The sequence below is a fragment of the Ammodytes marinus genome (assembly GCF_949987685.1).
Source record: "Ammodytes marinus genome assembly, chromosome: 10".
NCBI classification, from domain to species: Eukaryota; Metazoa; Chordata; class Actinopteri; order Uranoscopiformes; family Ammodytidae; genus Ammodytes; species Ammodytes marinus.
Genome location: NC_137214.1, coordinates 31,618,670 through 31,635,411, shown reverse-complemented (window position 1 = coordinate 31,635,411; position 16,742 = coordinate 31,618,670). Strand labels below are relative to the sequence as shown.

The 16,742-nt window shown below is 39.7% G+C and overlaps 1 protein-coding gene and 1 long non-coding RNA gene across 2 annotated transcripts in view; one reads left to right on the top strand and one right to left on the bottom strand.

Annotated features, from left to right (window-relative positions):
- Nucleotides 1-1,883: 1,883 nt before the first annotated feature.
- Nucleotides 1,884-16,742, top strand: part of LOC307256613 (uromodulin-like) — a gene marked incomplete at both ends in the record, with an annotated part of 32,304 nt that continues 17,445 nt past the window's right edge. The window contains 4 exons of the mRNA XM_080035644.1: nucleotides 1,884-1,935; nucleotides 4,453-4,593; nucleotides 4,981-5,111; nucleotides 5,203-5,689. Coding sequence (XP_079891770.1) covers nucleotides 1,884-1,935; nucleotides 4,453-4,593; nucleotides 4,981-5,111; nucleotides 5,203-5,689 — 811 coding nt within the window. The remainder of the gene's footprint in view (nucleotides 1,936-4,452; nucleotides 4,594-4,980; nucleotides 5,112-5,202; nucleotides 5,690-16,742) is intronic.
- On the bottom strand, nucleotides 14,453-15,856 carry LOC307256479. The gene is made up of 2 exons (XR_013845064.1): nucleotides 15,569-15,856; nucleotides 14,453-14,883 (listed from the first exon to the last, which is right to left on the bottom strand). It is a non-coding gene; the product is annotated as an uncharacterized lncRNA (long non-coding RNA).

Sequence of the window (16,742 nt, the reverse complement as noted above, 5' to 3'; positions counted from 1 at the left end):
GGCTATCAAGTTTATTAGTAGGATAACAATCCTTTGACAGTAACTGAGGGTTTACTGCTGCCCTTTGAACTTCCTCCGAACAATGGGCTAATAGACGTGGCACTATCCTGCTGCACAAAGGCCTTTGGGTGTTAATGATTTGATGAGATTAGAGAACTTTTAACAGTTTACGACTAATGTAGCGGCTTTCCAGTAAACCAATAGATGTTGCATTGTCCGTCTGTGTTTATGGCGCATCATGCCGTATATTTTTGATAGCAGGCTCAGACTTAACAATGTCCACTTGTTTTTGATGCTGGATTTATTGACACTGTACTTGGGTTGTCAAAAAGATCGATACTCAGATACCAATCTGTCTTCCCCTCCTCTCTACAGCACACAGCAACTAGACAGAAACAGTGGCAGCCGACCCTACCAACCCCATTTTATCACTGACGATGACGAATATATGACAGAGCAGTTGTAGCTATATTTTGCTCTACATTCTGACAACTTAAAAATAGCTTAATTTTTTTTTATGTGAACACACTTGGCGTCAATTAGCAATTAGCCTAGCATCTGGTACATTACTGACACTATGTGGTCAAAACGTGCATAACATAACAGTAAAGAAAAGAAACAAAGAAAATTATGAATTAATCTTAGAACTTTCATTCAACAAGCCAATCTCTGGACCCATGGCGGAGCCTTCCCTCTGGTTGCTTTGAAACAGGTTTTCTCTGTGTAAAACTAGTATTACCTTTCAATATGTTGTTCAAAAGAAATTTAAAACGGACACGTCTTGGTTCTGTCTCCAACAGTGTGGTGATTAAAGATGTTCTACAAACATCATGATTAAAGTACATCAAGTATAGAATAGACATTAGAAAAGCGAGACAAAAAAAGAGTAAAAATAAAATATTTAAATTGAATAAAAATTGCAGTTTAAAAGGGAAACAGTAAAGTCTTTAGATGTGATTTAAAAGAGCTGAGAATTGGAGGTACTTGAAGAGTGGACATGGGGGAGAGCGGGAGGGGATGCGACAAGTGCTGCAGGCTATCGAGTTTATTAGTAGGATAAAATACCTGTTGACAGTAACTGAGGGTTTACTGCTGCCCTTTGAACTTCCCCCGAACAATGGGCTAATAGACGTGGCACTATCCTGCTGCACAAAGGCCTTTGGGTGTTAATGATTTGATGAGATTAGAGAACTTTTAACAGTTTACGACTAATGTAGCGGCTTTCCAGTAAACCAATAGATGTTGCATTGTCCGTCTGTGTTTATGGCGCTTATGCCGAATCTTTTTGATAGCAGGCTCAGACCTAACAATGTCCACTTGTTTTTGATGCTGGATTTATTGACTCTGTACTTGGGTTGTCAAAAAGATCGATACTCAGATACCAATCGATGTGTGTGCAGTGCTGTCTTCCCTTCCTCTCTACAGCACACAGCAACTAGACAGAAACAGTGGCAGCCGACCCTACCAACCCCATTTTATCAGTAGCGAATATATGACAGAGCAGTTGTAGCTATATTTTGCTCTACATTCTGACAACTTAAAAATAGCTTAATTTTTTTTATGTGAACACACTTGGCGTCAATTAGCAATTAGCAATTAGCCTAGCATCTGGTACATTACTGCCACTATGTGGTCAAAACGTGCATAACATAACAGTAAAGCAAAGAAACAAAGAACATGATACATTACTCTTAGAACTTGGGGGCATTCAACAAGCCAATCTCTGGACCCATGGTGGAGACTTCCCTCTGGTTGCTTTGAAACAGGTTTTCTCTGTGTAAAACTAGTATTACCTTTCAATATGTTGTTCAAAAGAAATTTAAAACGGACACGTCTTGGTTCTCTCTTCAACAGTGAGGTGATTAAAGATGTTTTACCGGATCATGAGTGTGATGCTGCTGCTGCTCGTGGCTGCCTGTTCAGCTCAGACCGGCGGTGAGTATTATGCAATATTCTAATATTTTGGATTTCCAAGAGCTGTAAGCTGCAATCATCAAAATTTAAAGAGAAAAACTGTGTTACATATTTTACCTCGTCTTATGAATCTAGAATAGGGGAGAGTGGCCTAAGTTGTGCCGGTGGGGAAGTTGTGCCACCCCTTGTTTCTAGAAAACCATAGAAGAAATTGGAAATATGACCACATATTTAAGAAGAGCCATTTACCTCATCCTGTAAAGAAGGGAGACACATAGAATAAGAAATAAGCACATTCAAGCTCAAAACAGTTTTTTTGCCTTTCAAAGTAAAATTTCCATGATCAAGGTTTTTTGATTATTGTGTCTGAACAATTATAGACAAGTTTGAAAACATTTGACACATGTTTTAGTGTTTTAGTATGCTACATTTTGAGTCTATACAGTTAGCACGATGTCAGCCCTAAACTGCTGCATTATGCTTATTATCCAAAATGCTGGGGTTGGGGTGATTTGTCCCAGAGGGCCTGGGGTGAGTTATAAGTAAGTTAGTAAGTAAAATGTATTTATAAAAGCACATTTATAACAGTTTGCACTGTCCAAAGTGCTGTACAAAGTGCATTCAGTAGGTAAACAATGAAGGTAAAATAACAATAACAAAAATAAAAGACATAAAGCCCATACATCCACATATAAACAAAGATAGTAGTGCAGAGGTAAGATAGTTAATGGGGAATCTCTTTAGAATCTCTGCAGGTTTTTCTAGTTTATTTCTGTTCTTTCTAATGTGTCTGTGCTTAGGTCTGTCGGTCTGTCTGTCTGTCTGTCTGTCTTCTTACTGAAAATAGGTTCTGTATTATTTTTCCTTTTTATACCCAGGGGGCAAAACCCCCTTTTTTCTGAAAACAGACATGGGCTGTTGTAAAAGGTTGTTCACCAGAAATGATATCTAGGACCTTCCAGGATCACTGGGTTGATGGACAGACAGACAGACCTGGGTGGGCAACCTGCTGGAAAGCTACAGGGGGCGGGAATAGAAAATCGTAAACACGGTTTAATGCGAGGGTAAAATGTAAACATTTTAACTTAAAGATATCATCATGAAACTTTGCCAGTTGATAACTGGCATTAAAACAATGATTTTTTGTATTGAAGTTTTTTTCAGAAATTTTTTAATCAAAATGCAAATTTAGCATATTTCACAAATTATGCACAAATTTACATATCATTAAAAAACAAAAATCTAGATATTGGCTAAAGCCAGAGTTGAAATCTTTAATGCATTTTACAAAATATTTGTGTCCAAACAGAACCGATTTGGGATAAAGCCTTTTTTTCATTTTATAAATAAAAAAATACTATGTACAGGTCTTAAAAATGAATTTTTCTGCATTTTCGAAGGGGAAAATGTCTCATAAATCAGACAATGAACAACATATGACAAAATCCTTTTGTAATAACCTTCAGAAAAGTGCTAATCATTATTATTGAAAGTTTAGTTGATGTAAGTGCTTAAGAAAATTCGATTTTTGGGTCAGAGTAGTGAAAACAACTATCAAATTATGTTTATTTAACCACCATCAAACCAGAATTATTTCTCACAGAGGAAGTTTATTATGCAGAGACTTAACCTACCTATATAATGTCAAAATGCATTAAAGATTTCAACTCTGGCTTTAGCCAATATCTAGATTTTTGGTTTTTAAAGATATGTACATTTGTGCATAATTTGTGAAATATGCAAAATTTGCATTTTGATTCAAAAATTTCTGAAAAAAACTTCAATACAAAAAATCATTGTTTTAATGCCAGTTATCAACTGGCAAAGTTTCATGATGATATCTATAAACCTGCAGTGTGTAGAATGTTGGGTTTTATTTCCTAGCAGATTTTGTAGAAAGTAATTATAATATCCATAAGTACATTTAATTTAGTGCATAATAGCTGAAAAAAATGTTTTGAATTATTTTTTTTCCCTTAGAAAGGGTCTCATATATGTCCATATTTCTGCATATTTTGGACCAAGGCCTAGTGCCGCCATCTTGAAAGTGTCATAGTTGGAATGTCATCAGGTGCATTGTTTAAAATTTAGAATTGTTCTTGTCCTTGAAGGCCACTGTAGCTTCTGTTATTATTCTAAAGGGGTGGGGTTACCCAGGCAGTGTTGCATTCTAGAACTTTGTAGAACTTTCTTGATGATGTCATATTACACACTGCACCTTTAAGTTAAAATGTTTCAATTTTACCCTCGCATTAAACCGTGTTTACGATTTTCTATTCCCGCCCCCTGTAGCTTTCCAGCAGGTAGTTGAGCAGGTTGCCCACCCAGGTCTGTCTGTCTGTCCATTAACCCAGTGATCCTGGAAGGTCCTAGATATCATTTCTGGTGAACAACCTTTTACAACAGCCCATGTCTGTAAAATAATTTTGCCCCCTGGGTATTAAGCACTTTGTAATAGTGTTAAAAAAGATGCTGTATGAATAAATAAATACATGTAATTGTAATCCTTTGCAATTGGTTTGTCCTCGGGCTCCATAGCAACCGGCTGTGAAGCTTGTCACCACCGGGCTCGATGCGTCCATGACAACAGTGTTGAGACTATGGTTGTGTCCTGTCGCTGTGACGATGGTTGGGTGGGAGACGGCTTCACCTGCTACGACCAAACCTCCTGTAACCAAGGTAACCAAGGTACCCACAGGGACTGGAAAGCATTTAAAAAGCATTGGATTTAATACTCTCAAAATAAGGCCTCGAATTTCACCAGCAAAGTCTTGAACTTCCTTTACAAAGGTCTTACAAATTTGCCCTATAACACATTCAGAGAGTAGTCGTTATGTGACATTCAAGCACTTTTTGATTTTATTATTAATAGAATATGAACACATTCATAAAGCATTTTTAGCAGGGGTTATAGCGTCCCCCTAGAGGCTCAGACTTGCAACAGACCTGAAGTCAAAAATGCCCCAAAAATTATATTTAAAAATTAAAAATAATAATAATTTTAAAGATGCATTAAAAATATTTTAAAAAGTCTCAAATTGAACTTGGTTTCCCTGTGTGACGCAGGCTGCTGTAGCCAGGGCTACCGCTGGTCGGCTCTGCAGGGCTGCGTGGACATCGACGAGTGTTCTCTGCCTCAGACTCCATGTGGGCCCGGGGAACGCTGCCAGAACACCGAAGGCTCCTTCTCCTGCCTGGTAATATTATTATTATTATAATAACATTTATTCATTCAATAGATCCCTGCTGGTGACCCCTGATTTATAACAGCACTTCTTTTCCATGTAGGTTGATCTACCACAGCGCACCGCAGCCCAAGCCAGCTCCGTGGCGTTTTCCTGCGGTGGCACACAGTGCCCTTCTGGTCAGGACTGCCTCCTGGTGGACGGCACATCTCGCTGCATGGACCCGTGTGATCACTACACGCCGCTAGACGACGCCTGGAGAGCCACGGACAGCAGTGGAGAAGACCCTTATCACTGTGACTACTACCAAGCCTGGCAGGGCTGGTACCGTCTGTTCCTCGGTAACAGCAGCGTTCAGATGCCAGAGAAATGCATTGAGGATTACATGTGTGGAACTCAGGTTCCACTGTGGCTGCAGACGCCCCACCCGCGGCTCTCTGCAGGCATCATACAGGCCCAGGTCTGTACCAGCTTTATGGGAGTCTGCTGCCAGTACAAGCAAAACCCAATCCATGTGAAAGCCTGTCCAGGAAACTACTACGTCTACAAGTTCATAACGCCCACTCTCTGCTATCTAGCATACTGTGCAGGTAAGCAACAAGTATTCCTTCTATGCCGTCACACTGTGGTTTCAAAGTTGAGCCAAATGATAAGATCAAGATCCAGAGGCTTCAGCTGCTAAAGCACAAAGTTATAAGTCTAGTTCTTCAGACTGACATTGAATGGAATCCTTATTCCATATTGTATGTGGAGATGATCATGTCTTTGGATAATTCAGACCTTTGGTACCATCAGATTCTCTAGTGGACTAATTTGTCTTCTGCTCCTCATCAGATGTCAACACAACAATACCTGTGTGTAACACCTGCACTGAAGCTCAGACCTGTGTGAGCAATGGCACCGTCTGGAGGTGTGAACTTCAGGGTGAGTGACAATGAAACATCCACTTTTCTCAGTCACAAACAACACACAAACAACACAGTCTTTTTGGGAGGTTCCACATTACATTATATTTAAATCAGATTACGCTTTTATCCAAAGTGACATCCAACTTCCAAGGCAAAGCTCTGAATCTACCAATCAATCTTAGTTCCTATTCTCACCTATGGTCATGAAGGCTGGGTCATGACACAAAACTAGGTCACGGGTACAAGCAACCGGATTTAACAGACAACTTAACGGCCTTACACGTTTTTATATATAGGGGCGTCCTGGGAAAATGCACCTGTTGGAAGACCAAGAAGAAGAAGAAGTACTATAGAATAAATAACTAAATACGTCTTCACCTTATCACTTGATATTGTGGAAAGACTTGAGGCAGTGGTGTATGATGCCATCTTTAATACCTAGGTGCTTGTCCTTGAAGGCCACCGTAGCTTCTGTAAATTCTCCCAAAGCGAAGGGTTAGCAAGTGAGCGTTGATGGCGCTAAATACTCCCGTATCACACACTGCCACCACAGGTCCTTATAGAGGTCATAGTTAAACTGTGACCTGATGGAGATGGCTGTCAGTGCAGTCATTTTATGTTTCAGGGAGACGTCGTTGTAGCAGAAGTCAGCCTTGTACTGTTGCAGAGGGGGCCAGTATATTCGCAACATGTATAAATAATAACCTTAAACCGAAATAGCCGTTCAATTGTTCACTAAACTGAGATTTGTTCACACAGCTTTAGTTTTCCTCCAGACAGCATTATTTTTTTGTTTTCTTGTGTCTCTTGAATATTCCGCAGGTGCTCTGAGTCGAGCAGCTGATTAGTGGAGTAATTGTCTGGCGGCAAACTAAAGCTGTGGGGAAAATCTCAGCTGTTTTAACTGCTAATAGGGTAATAGGTTAGCATGATATCATGCTTGATTGATTGATTGATTGATGATTTTGACTTGAATGATTTTGGTCGAGCCCTTAAAATATTTAACATTTCAATCTTTTCTTCGTGGAAACTTGTTGGACATTTTGGCGACTACAACAATATGTCTAATATCCACAATACCCTGTTCCCACTGTATATACCATTTCAAATATTTCTCTTTCCTAGTAGAAACTTCCACAAGAGCTCCGACTACTTCACCAACAGGTCAGATTGTTATGAGCTGGTTTGTGTGGTGTAAAATCTGTCTACATGTTGTTGAAGCTCAAAATACTTTTACAAAACAGTCAGAGTTGAAACATCGACCATTCCACTTGATTTACCTTGATGATTTTAATACAAACTAAGTTTGATGTATATTAATTTTTAATTAATTATTTACCTTTATTTTCACTTGTTAGAAACTTCCACAAGAGCTCCGACTACTTCACCAACAGGTCAGATTGTTATGTGTTGGTTTGTGTAAAATCTGTCTACATGTTGTTGAAGCTCAAACTACTGTTATACCCACAATGCCTTGTTCCCACTGTAGGTAAGTCAGAACTGCTCGGTTCACTAACTTTTGCACATATAAAATTTGACAATAATTGGTTTTATTTTAGTCTTTTGACTACACAATTGATTTCCGGTAAAAATAATGTTGAATTAATAAACCCAGACCAGTTATTCGATATAAAAAATACTGGTATTGATAAAAATGAATTAATAATGGTAAAACTAAATGCAATTACAAAAGGCTCACATAATTTCAAGCAGCACTGTATTTAATTAACCATTTTAAAATCTTCTTCTTTCCTGGTAGAAACTTCCACAAGAGCTCCGGCTACTTCACCAACAGGTCAGATTGTTATGAGCTGGTTTGGTTTGTGTGGTGTAAATGTTGTTGAAGCTCAAAATACTTTTACAAAACAGTCAGAGTTGATGAAACATGAAACATCGACCATTCCACTTGATTTACCTTGATGATTTTAATACAAACTAAGTTTGGTGTATATTCATTTTTAATTAATTATTTACCTTTATTTTCCCCTGTTAGAAACTTCCACAAGAGCTCCGACTACTTCACCAACAGGTCAGATTGTTATGAGCTGGTTTGTGTGGTGTAAAATCTGTCTACATGTTGTTGAAGCTCAAGATACTTTTATACCCACAATGCCTTGATCCCGCTGTAGGTAAACCCAGTTTTCCGGAGCCAGAACTGCTCGATTTAAGCAATGCAGCTCAGGGTTCACTAACTTTTGCACATACAAAATTGCTTACAATCGATTTCTGGTGAAAATAATGTTGAATTAATAAACCCAGACCAGTTATTTGATATAAAAAATACTGGTATTGATAAAAATTAATTTATAATGGTAAAACTAAATGAAATTCCAAAAGGGCTCAAGAGGTTCACATACTTTCAAGCAGCACTGTATTTAATTAACCATTTAAAATCTTCTTCTTTCCTGGCAGAAACTTCCACAAGAGATTTGACTACTTCACCAACAGGTCAGATTGTTATGTGCTGGTTTGTGTGGTGTAAAATCTATCTACATGTTGTTGAAGCCCAAAATTTCTTTATACCTACAGGTGAAACTCGAAAAATTAGAATATCGTGCAAAAGTTCATTTATTTCAGTAATTCAACCTAAATGGTGAAACTAATATATTATATAGACTCATTACATTCAAAGTGAGATATCTCAAGCCTTTATTTGTTATAATTGTGATTATTATGGCTTACAGCTTATGAAAACCCCAAATTCAAAATCTCAGAAAATTAGAACATTACATAAAATCAATAAAAAAAGGATTTTAAATACAGAAATGTCGGCCCTCTATAAAGTATAATCATGCATATGTACTAAGTACTTGGTTTGGGCCCCTTTTGCACAAATTATTGCCTAAATGCGGTGTGGCATGGATGCTATCAGTCTGTGGCACTGCTGAGGTGTTATGGAAGCCCAGTTTGCTTTGATAGTGGCCTTCAGCTCGTCTGTATTGTTGGGTCTGGTGTGTATCATCTTCCTCTTGACAATAGTCCATAGTTTCTCTATTGGGTTCAGGTCAGGAGAGTTGTCTGGCCAATCAACACAGTAATACCATGGTCAGTCAACCAGTTACTTGTGATTTTGGCACTGTGGACAGGTGTCAAGTCTTGCACCCAAACCAAGTACTTAGTACATATGCATGATTATACTTTCTAGAGGGCCGACATTTCTGTATTTAAAATCCTTTTTTTATTGATTTTATGTAATATTCTAATTTTCTGAGATTTTGAATTTGGGGTTTTTATAAACTGTAAGCCATAATAATCACAATTATAAAAAATAAAGGCTTCACATATCTCACTTTGTATGTAAGGAGTCTGTATAAGATATTATTTTCACCTATAAAGTTGAATTACTGAAATAAATTTTACTATAAAACTTTTGCACGATATTCTAATTTTTTGAGTTTCACCTGTACATTGCCTTGTTACCGCTGTAGATGAACCCAGTTTTCTGGAGCCAGAGCTGGTGTGTGGACGGGAGCAGATGCGTCTCACAGTCCCGAAGTTGATCCTGGAGAAACAAGGCCTGAATGGTTCCTCTGCTCACCTGGTCGACCCGCGCTGCCACCAGCAGCTGGACGGCCAGGAGACCTTCTCTTACCTGGTGGAACGCAGGGAGGTCTGTGGAAACGTGGTGAAGGTCAGTGAGAATCAGATTTCCCAACAGGTCTAGAGGCTTAGTCCTCTTCACAGCAGACCCGGGTTAGAATCTAGCCCGGGTCGTTCTCTGCATGTCATTCCCCTCTCTGTCTGTCTGTCTGTCTGTCTGTCTGTCTGTCTGTCTGTCCTCTTCACAGCAGACCCGGGTTAGAATCCAGCCCGGGTCGTTCTCTGCATGTCATTCCCCTCTCTGACAAATGTATCTCTCTCTCTCCATTCTGTCTAATAAAGCCAAAATATTAATCGTTTTCATTTCAGAACAACGGGACCCACGTCAGGTACTCCAACACTGTGTTTGTGTACCCCTCCGATCGGTCCGACGCATCGATCTCTATCCCGAGGAGTTTCCCGTTCTCCTGCGTCTTCCCGCTCGATGACATCACCAGCCTGGACGCTGCCATTGGATACCAGCCGCCGTGAGTTCACCACCTTCATCAGAATTGAATTGAATTGAATTGAAAATGTTTTTATTTCAAAAAATAAAAAATAATAATAAAATAAATGAAACAAGTGGACAGTTACAATAAAGTAATATTTACACACAATGAAAACCACAAATGAAAATAAACTGTCTTACACTTTGCTTTACCTGTTCGAAAAGGGGTGAGAAGAAGAAAACTTAATGATGTTCAAGCCTCATCCCTGATCTAGCCTCCAGTCAGACCGGACCCTCCCCACTTTCTGTCTGTTAGTGGAAGGCAGCCCCTGATTGGTTCATGTAGTCATCACTCTAGGCTCCAGTCAGACCGGACCCTCCCCACTCTCTCTCTGTTAGTGGAAGGCAGTCCCTGATTGGTTCATGTAGTCATCACTCTAGCCTCCAGTCAGACCGGACCCTCGCCACTTTCTGTCTGTTAGTGGAAGGCAGCCCCTGATTGGTTCATGTAGTCATCAATCTAGCCTCCAGTCAGACCAGACCCTCCCTATTTTCTGTCTGTTAGTGGAAGGCAGCCCCTGATTGGTTCATGTAGTCATCACTCTAGCCTCCAGTCAGACCCGACCCTCCCCACTTTCTGTCTGTTAGTGGAAGGCAGCCCCTGATTGGTTCATGTAGTCATCACTCTAGCCTCCAGTCAGACCGGACCCTCCCCAATTTCTGCTAGCCTCCAAAAAGTCCCAAATATGCTTCCTTAAGGAGTTTTTGTTTTTTCGGTTGGTTCTAGTGGAATGGTGTGTGTGTGTGTGTGTGTGTGTGTGTGTGTGTTTGTTCTTACCTTCTCATTACAGTTGTGTTTGTTGTCTCTTTGCAGGGCCAGTGGGGAGGGTGTTGTGAGTTCAGGCGATCCCACCAAAGTGTCCATGACTCTGTACACGAGGCCAGACTTCAGCGAGGCGTTCCCGGCCGGCCCCGTCCGCCTGCCGCTCGGCTCCGCTCTGCACGTCGGCGTATCCGTGAACAACACCGAATACGATGGCTTCGGGCTGCTGCTGGAAACCTGCTACTTCACAAACTCTCCCAATGCCAGCGACCCCGGCAAACACTTCCTCATCGAGAACAGGTGACCAACACAAACTGCTATCTCTGGTAACGGCATGTTGCTAGCTACGGTGGGCCCTTTGTTTTCATGTCCTAAGCTCTGTAAACGGCATGCTGCTAGCTACGGTCGGCCCTTTGTTTAACTAGTTTAACTACTTTAGTCACATCGATATTGAGCTGCAAAAATCCATCAATCACAAAAATTATTTGGTTTTCAAAGTCATATTTCCAATCACAATGAACTGAATCGGTTTCTGTTTTGGAGTGTTGGTTGGAAAACATGTTTAAGGATCCGGGACTTATTTTTAGAGACTTTTTACCAAATGACTTTATTGAGTGTAGTGTTTGTAAAGGCCTACTTCACCGGTTTGAATATGAAGGTGTATTGAATTCTGAGATCCTATGTAGTATAAATGTGCGAAAAAAATTGAAATCGGTTCATCCTAGCCTGAGAAAAGGCAGAAAGAGTGTTTTTTTAACCCTATATTTCTCTTTCTCGTGACATCACAGAAAGAGAAATATAGGGTTAAAAAAAAACTTACTTTGTAAATATTACTGTGATGTCACAGTAAAAGACATCACAGTAATATTTACAAAGTACGTTTTTTTTAACCCCATATTTCTCTTTCTGTGATGTCACGAGAAAGAGAAATATAGGGTTAAAAAAAACACTCTTTCTGCCTTTTCTCAGACTAGGATGAACCGATTTAATTTTTTTTTGCACATTTATACTACATAGGATCTCAGAATTCAATACACCTTCATATTCAAACCGGTGAAGTAGGTCTTTAAGTAATGAGCAGACTGCAGTTCTTCTAACGTCCACTAGATGTTGCTGTTATCAAACTGACTGTGTTGAAGTGAATGTAAAAACTTCTCCACTAATAGTCACTATTGGATTTCACATAATCATCCTTCTAGCGAGTTAGAGCTCCGGATTTTTAAAGTAAAAGTTCCATGCCGTAGCCATGGAATCGACATGGGGGTTGGACCAAATCTGCCGGGGGAAGCCCCAAAATGTTTTGATGTGTATAATAAATACGACTTTGGGGCTAGGTAACAACAGAATTCCTATCTGCCCCCAACTTTTGGACACCAGACATCCTTAATTCTGATTCCCTTTCCCATCTCAAAATTCATCTTTTTAAACTGGCATACTCCCTCTAATTGTTGTCCATCACCCACTTCATCCCACTGATTTGTCTTTTTCCTTTATAATTGTTGTTGTTCTTTTTAACTGCCCTGTACGGTGACCTTAGGTGCTCTGAAAAGCGCCTATAAATATTTTTTTTATTATTATTATTATTATAAGTTTTATTATTATTATTATTATTATTATTTTTATTATTATTATTATTATTATTATTATTATTATTATTATTATTATTATTATTATTAGAATAATTATAAATACGACCCTTGGAGCTAGATAACAACAGAATCTGAGCTGCTGTGTGATTGGCTCCTCCCTCCAGGTGTGCCGTTGACCGTCGTCATGTGAAGGTGATAGAGAGTGGTGCTTCTCTGCGAGCTCGTTTCTCTGCTCTGCTGTTCCTGTACCACGGGACCTATGAGGACGTTTACCTGCACTGCAGCATCAGCATGTGTGACCGCAGCAGCGCCCCCTGCAGCCCCGTGAGTGCAAATCAAATCAAATCAGTTTTATTTGTATAGCTCAATATCACAAATAGACATTTGCCTCAGTGGGCTTTACATTCCATACAGTACGACACCCTGCCCTTAGACCCTTAGCTCGGCTGAGAAAAAACTCCAAGTAAAAAAAAAAGAGAAATCTCAGGGAGAGTCGACAGAGTAAGGGATCCCTCTCCCAGGACGGACATGCTGCAATAGATGTCATAAGTAGAGAAAAATCACAAAGGATTTTGATAATTGACCAGATGTTTACATGGTAATACTGAAGTAAAGTGAGAATAGTGTGGATGCAGGAAGACTTCAGATGATGGGGGAGGGGCGGATCCACACCGTCTCGTCTCCACCAGGGAAAACTGGAAGAGGACAAACAGACAACCAATGAGCGAAGCAAAAATGAACTTAAAGTGCACCTTAAAGGGAAAATTCGCCGATTTTCAACCTTAACTCATCTACCATAATATCCTTTGGGTTGCAGTATATCCCCGTGTATTTTTTCAACATCGTCCGTTTCGCGGGGGCCGAGCTTCAAAAATCCATTCACCGGTGACGTTTCTGTGACGTTTCCGTGTCAAGGAAGAGCTCGTGCAGACTACAGACTCTCGAGCCGAGCTCACCAACCCCCCTCCCTGTGAATCCAGGGGGCGGGCTCTAAAAGCACGTGCGAACCAAAACAAACCGTCTGTCCATGCCCATGGTCCGTGACAGTTTACTTGTATCATTTCCTGCATTGAAAAATCTTTTCACACGGGCACAGACGATATGGATGAGGATACTTTAAAAAGTGTGTTGGCTGACTGGAATGAACCAGCAGGGTATTTAGTTGGGCCAGAGAAGCCTACACTGCTGAAGAAATTCAGCGAGGAAATACAGTATGCAGAGGCCGAGGCTGCAGCTGTTTCAGCCTTGGTTAGGGTTAGCCTTGTAAGACAATACAACTGGACCACCATTAGAAACCGAGAGACATTTTCAATATCCCAAAAATAATTTGGAAAAGACAACAAATACCAGCAAGACCGGGAGGGCAGATGATCATTGAGTGAGTAACATTATTTTTTTCTAGCATGTTGTAACGTTATCTTTGTCACATTGTGTTGTCTGAGCCATTGCACTGATGTTGCACTTAGCATGTCTATAGCACTTTTCAGAAGAACCCTTTACAACAGGTCAAATAAAATGACCAGTCTTTTGTTCTTACATTGGCTGCTATTGTTACATTATAGCTTTGTGGAGAGTAACCACTTGTTTTGTGTTTTAATTCCTTTAGACATAATCGACTTGTCACACGTCGGTTCTTGATTGAGTGGGTGCTCCAAAGGGGAGAGACTTGGCAAGGGGACCGCATCGTCTTACCTGATTGTGTCATACAGCGCATCAGAGCCAAATATCCATCTCCAAATGGTCACTACAGGCGACAGGCTGAAGAAGACGCTACGTAGAAGCTACGGATGAGCTATGATCAAATATTTTGACCTGTAAATACTGCTGCTAACTATGGACACTGATTGAGATTTAATCATGTGAAAATGTGTCAATTCTCCTTGACTGTATTTACAAATAAAATTTTGTATAAACATGATTGTTTTTTGTCATTGCATAGGTAACCATTTTAATACATAGGTTTGACTTATCAACTAAAAGTGAAATAGTTTCAGAGAATCAAACACTTTATAAGGCATAGATAGAGTTTAATATAACAAGCAAGTAAAACAGTGTGCATTATTCTACACACAACTGTAAAGTATGTACATATACAAATGTAAAAAAGAAAAATAACATTTTCAAAAGCTTTGAGTTTCCAGTGTGTTGGGAAAAACAATTGTAGCATAATGCTTCCTTCGTCAAGTTACTGTTGAAATATTGAGTGATGTTTAGCAGCAGCTTCTTCTGTAGTTGGTTTTGGACATGTTGTGAGGGAGGGCAGGCTGAGGGAGCTGTAGTGATGATGACAGCACTTTGCAGGCAGCAGTCTCTTCTTCATGTGATGACGAGTTCTACGAGGGATGCTCTGAAGTGGTGCGTGTGTGCGGGATGTAAACAGTCTTCACAACAGAGTGCGTGGTCCTCGGACAATACACCATCTTCCTTTGGACCTCACCTGAAATGACAAATTATGATTGTATCACAAGGCCAGCCCAGCACTGAAGAGATGACAAAAGAAAAATCAATGTGTTATACTGTAAAGATAATGTTGCTGTTGCAATAAATATATAAAACAGACAAACCACTATGTAACCATAGATAGGTCAGTCAGTTAGTGCACTAACACAATAGTAGTCTTTTGTCTAAGAAGACATCATGTTTATATTAGCAGCCAAGCATACTGTATGCCAGGGTGTGGCTATGCATTTGCATTAGGAAGAGCCAAGACGACACAAGACTAGGGACATCAGTGCTAATCACCCAGCCATCACCATCAGCATAGCAATTGTTTATGGTTTTGGAAAGCTGATCATTTTAACGACATCGCTAATAACCATGCACATGGAAAACAAACACACAGTCACACACAAACAGTCTTGCAAATGCAACTAAATCTTCCTCAAGGATACACAGAGGGGCCTACTGCCCCCCTCACGAGTTCACTTCTAACTGTAGCTTAGCGGCTAAGGTAACTTGGCTACAGCTACAACCGGTAGACTAATTCCTCCTTGCCCCATCTATCAGCCTTACACCGGGACACAATATTCAACAGCGGTGTGGGCAGCACAGTTATTAATGTAGGGGAAACACTGATACTAACTACAGTAGGCTACTATGCAATTTAGCTCACGTTAGCTTACCTTTATTCGGATTCTTTTTCCCGGGGCTGGGGCTATGCATCACGCCGGTGAATAGGCAACAGGTAGGGCCTAGTATCTTCAGCTTACGCTTACTCCTGCTTCTTTTCTGTTTCCTAAAGTTGGCGCATCTAGGCACATTATAGGACGGCATGTTTTCTTTGTGGTAGTAGTCCAACAGTGAAATAATACGAAGCGCGCTATTACTGTACTGCTTACACGGGTCAGGTCCGTGCTGTGTTTGTCACCATGGTAACGCGAGCAGCTCGGAATCTGGGCAGGCTGGCTGCAGAGCGTACCCCCCCGCGCAATGCATCCTGGGGCCTGTAGGAACTGTAAAAACGGCTACGTCAGCCCCGCGTCATCAGTTTAAATCCGAAATCATTGTGCTCTCTGCCAATTCGGATCAATTTTTGGGGGGCTTTTTTCAATAGACTACTATTATACTCGGCCCTGATATACCATTCACATGAAAATGGGCGAATTTTCCCTTTAAGCAATGGGCCGATAAACGGTTTATAGTTTTACCGGTCATATGCAGTTATAATATAAAGTAATAAAATAAAATAATAGTAATAGGTTATAATGCAGTTTGAAACAATCAAGTTTTCAAAACCATTATTATTTTACGTCATACCGTTCTAAGGTATATACGCCCTGGGAGTGCATTTGTCCTCCTGTCCTCATAAAACACATTTGACCTTTATTTATACAGGTATACAGCTGAGACTCGAAAAATTTGAATATGATGCAAAAGTTCCTTTATTTCAGTAATTAAACTTAAAAGGTGAAACTAATATATTATATAGACTAATTACATGCAAAGTGAGATATCTCAAGCCTTTATTTGTTATAATTTAGATTTTTATAGCTAACAGCTTATGAAAACCCCAAATTCAAAATCTCAGAAAATTTGAATATTAAATGAAATAAATAAAGGGATTTTTATTTATTTTTATTTTTTATTTGTTTTATGCATTTAACATTTTTGTTTTATGCATTTAACATTTTCAATAAGGTAAGGTCTGACTAGCATTTTATTTATTTTTATTTATTTTTATGTTTTTATGTTTTTTATTTTATCTTTTGCTCTTTGGTTTATTGCCTGTGATAAATGTGTTTTGTTTTATATTTTCTTTATTTTGTGCATGTAAAGCACTCTGAACAGCATTTTATG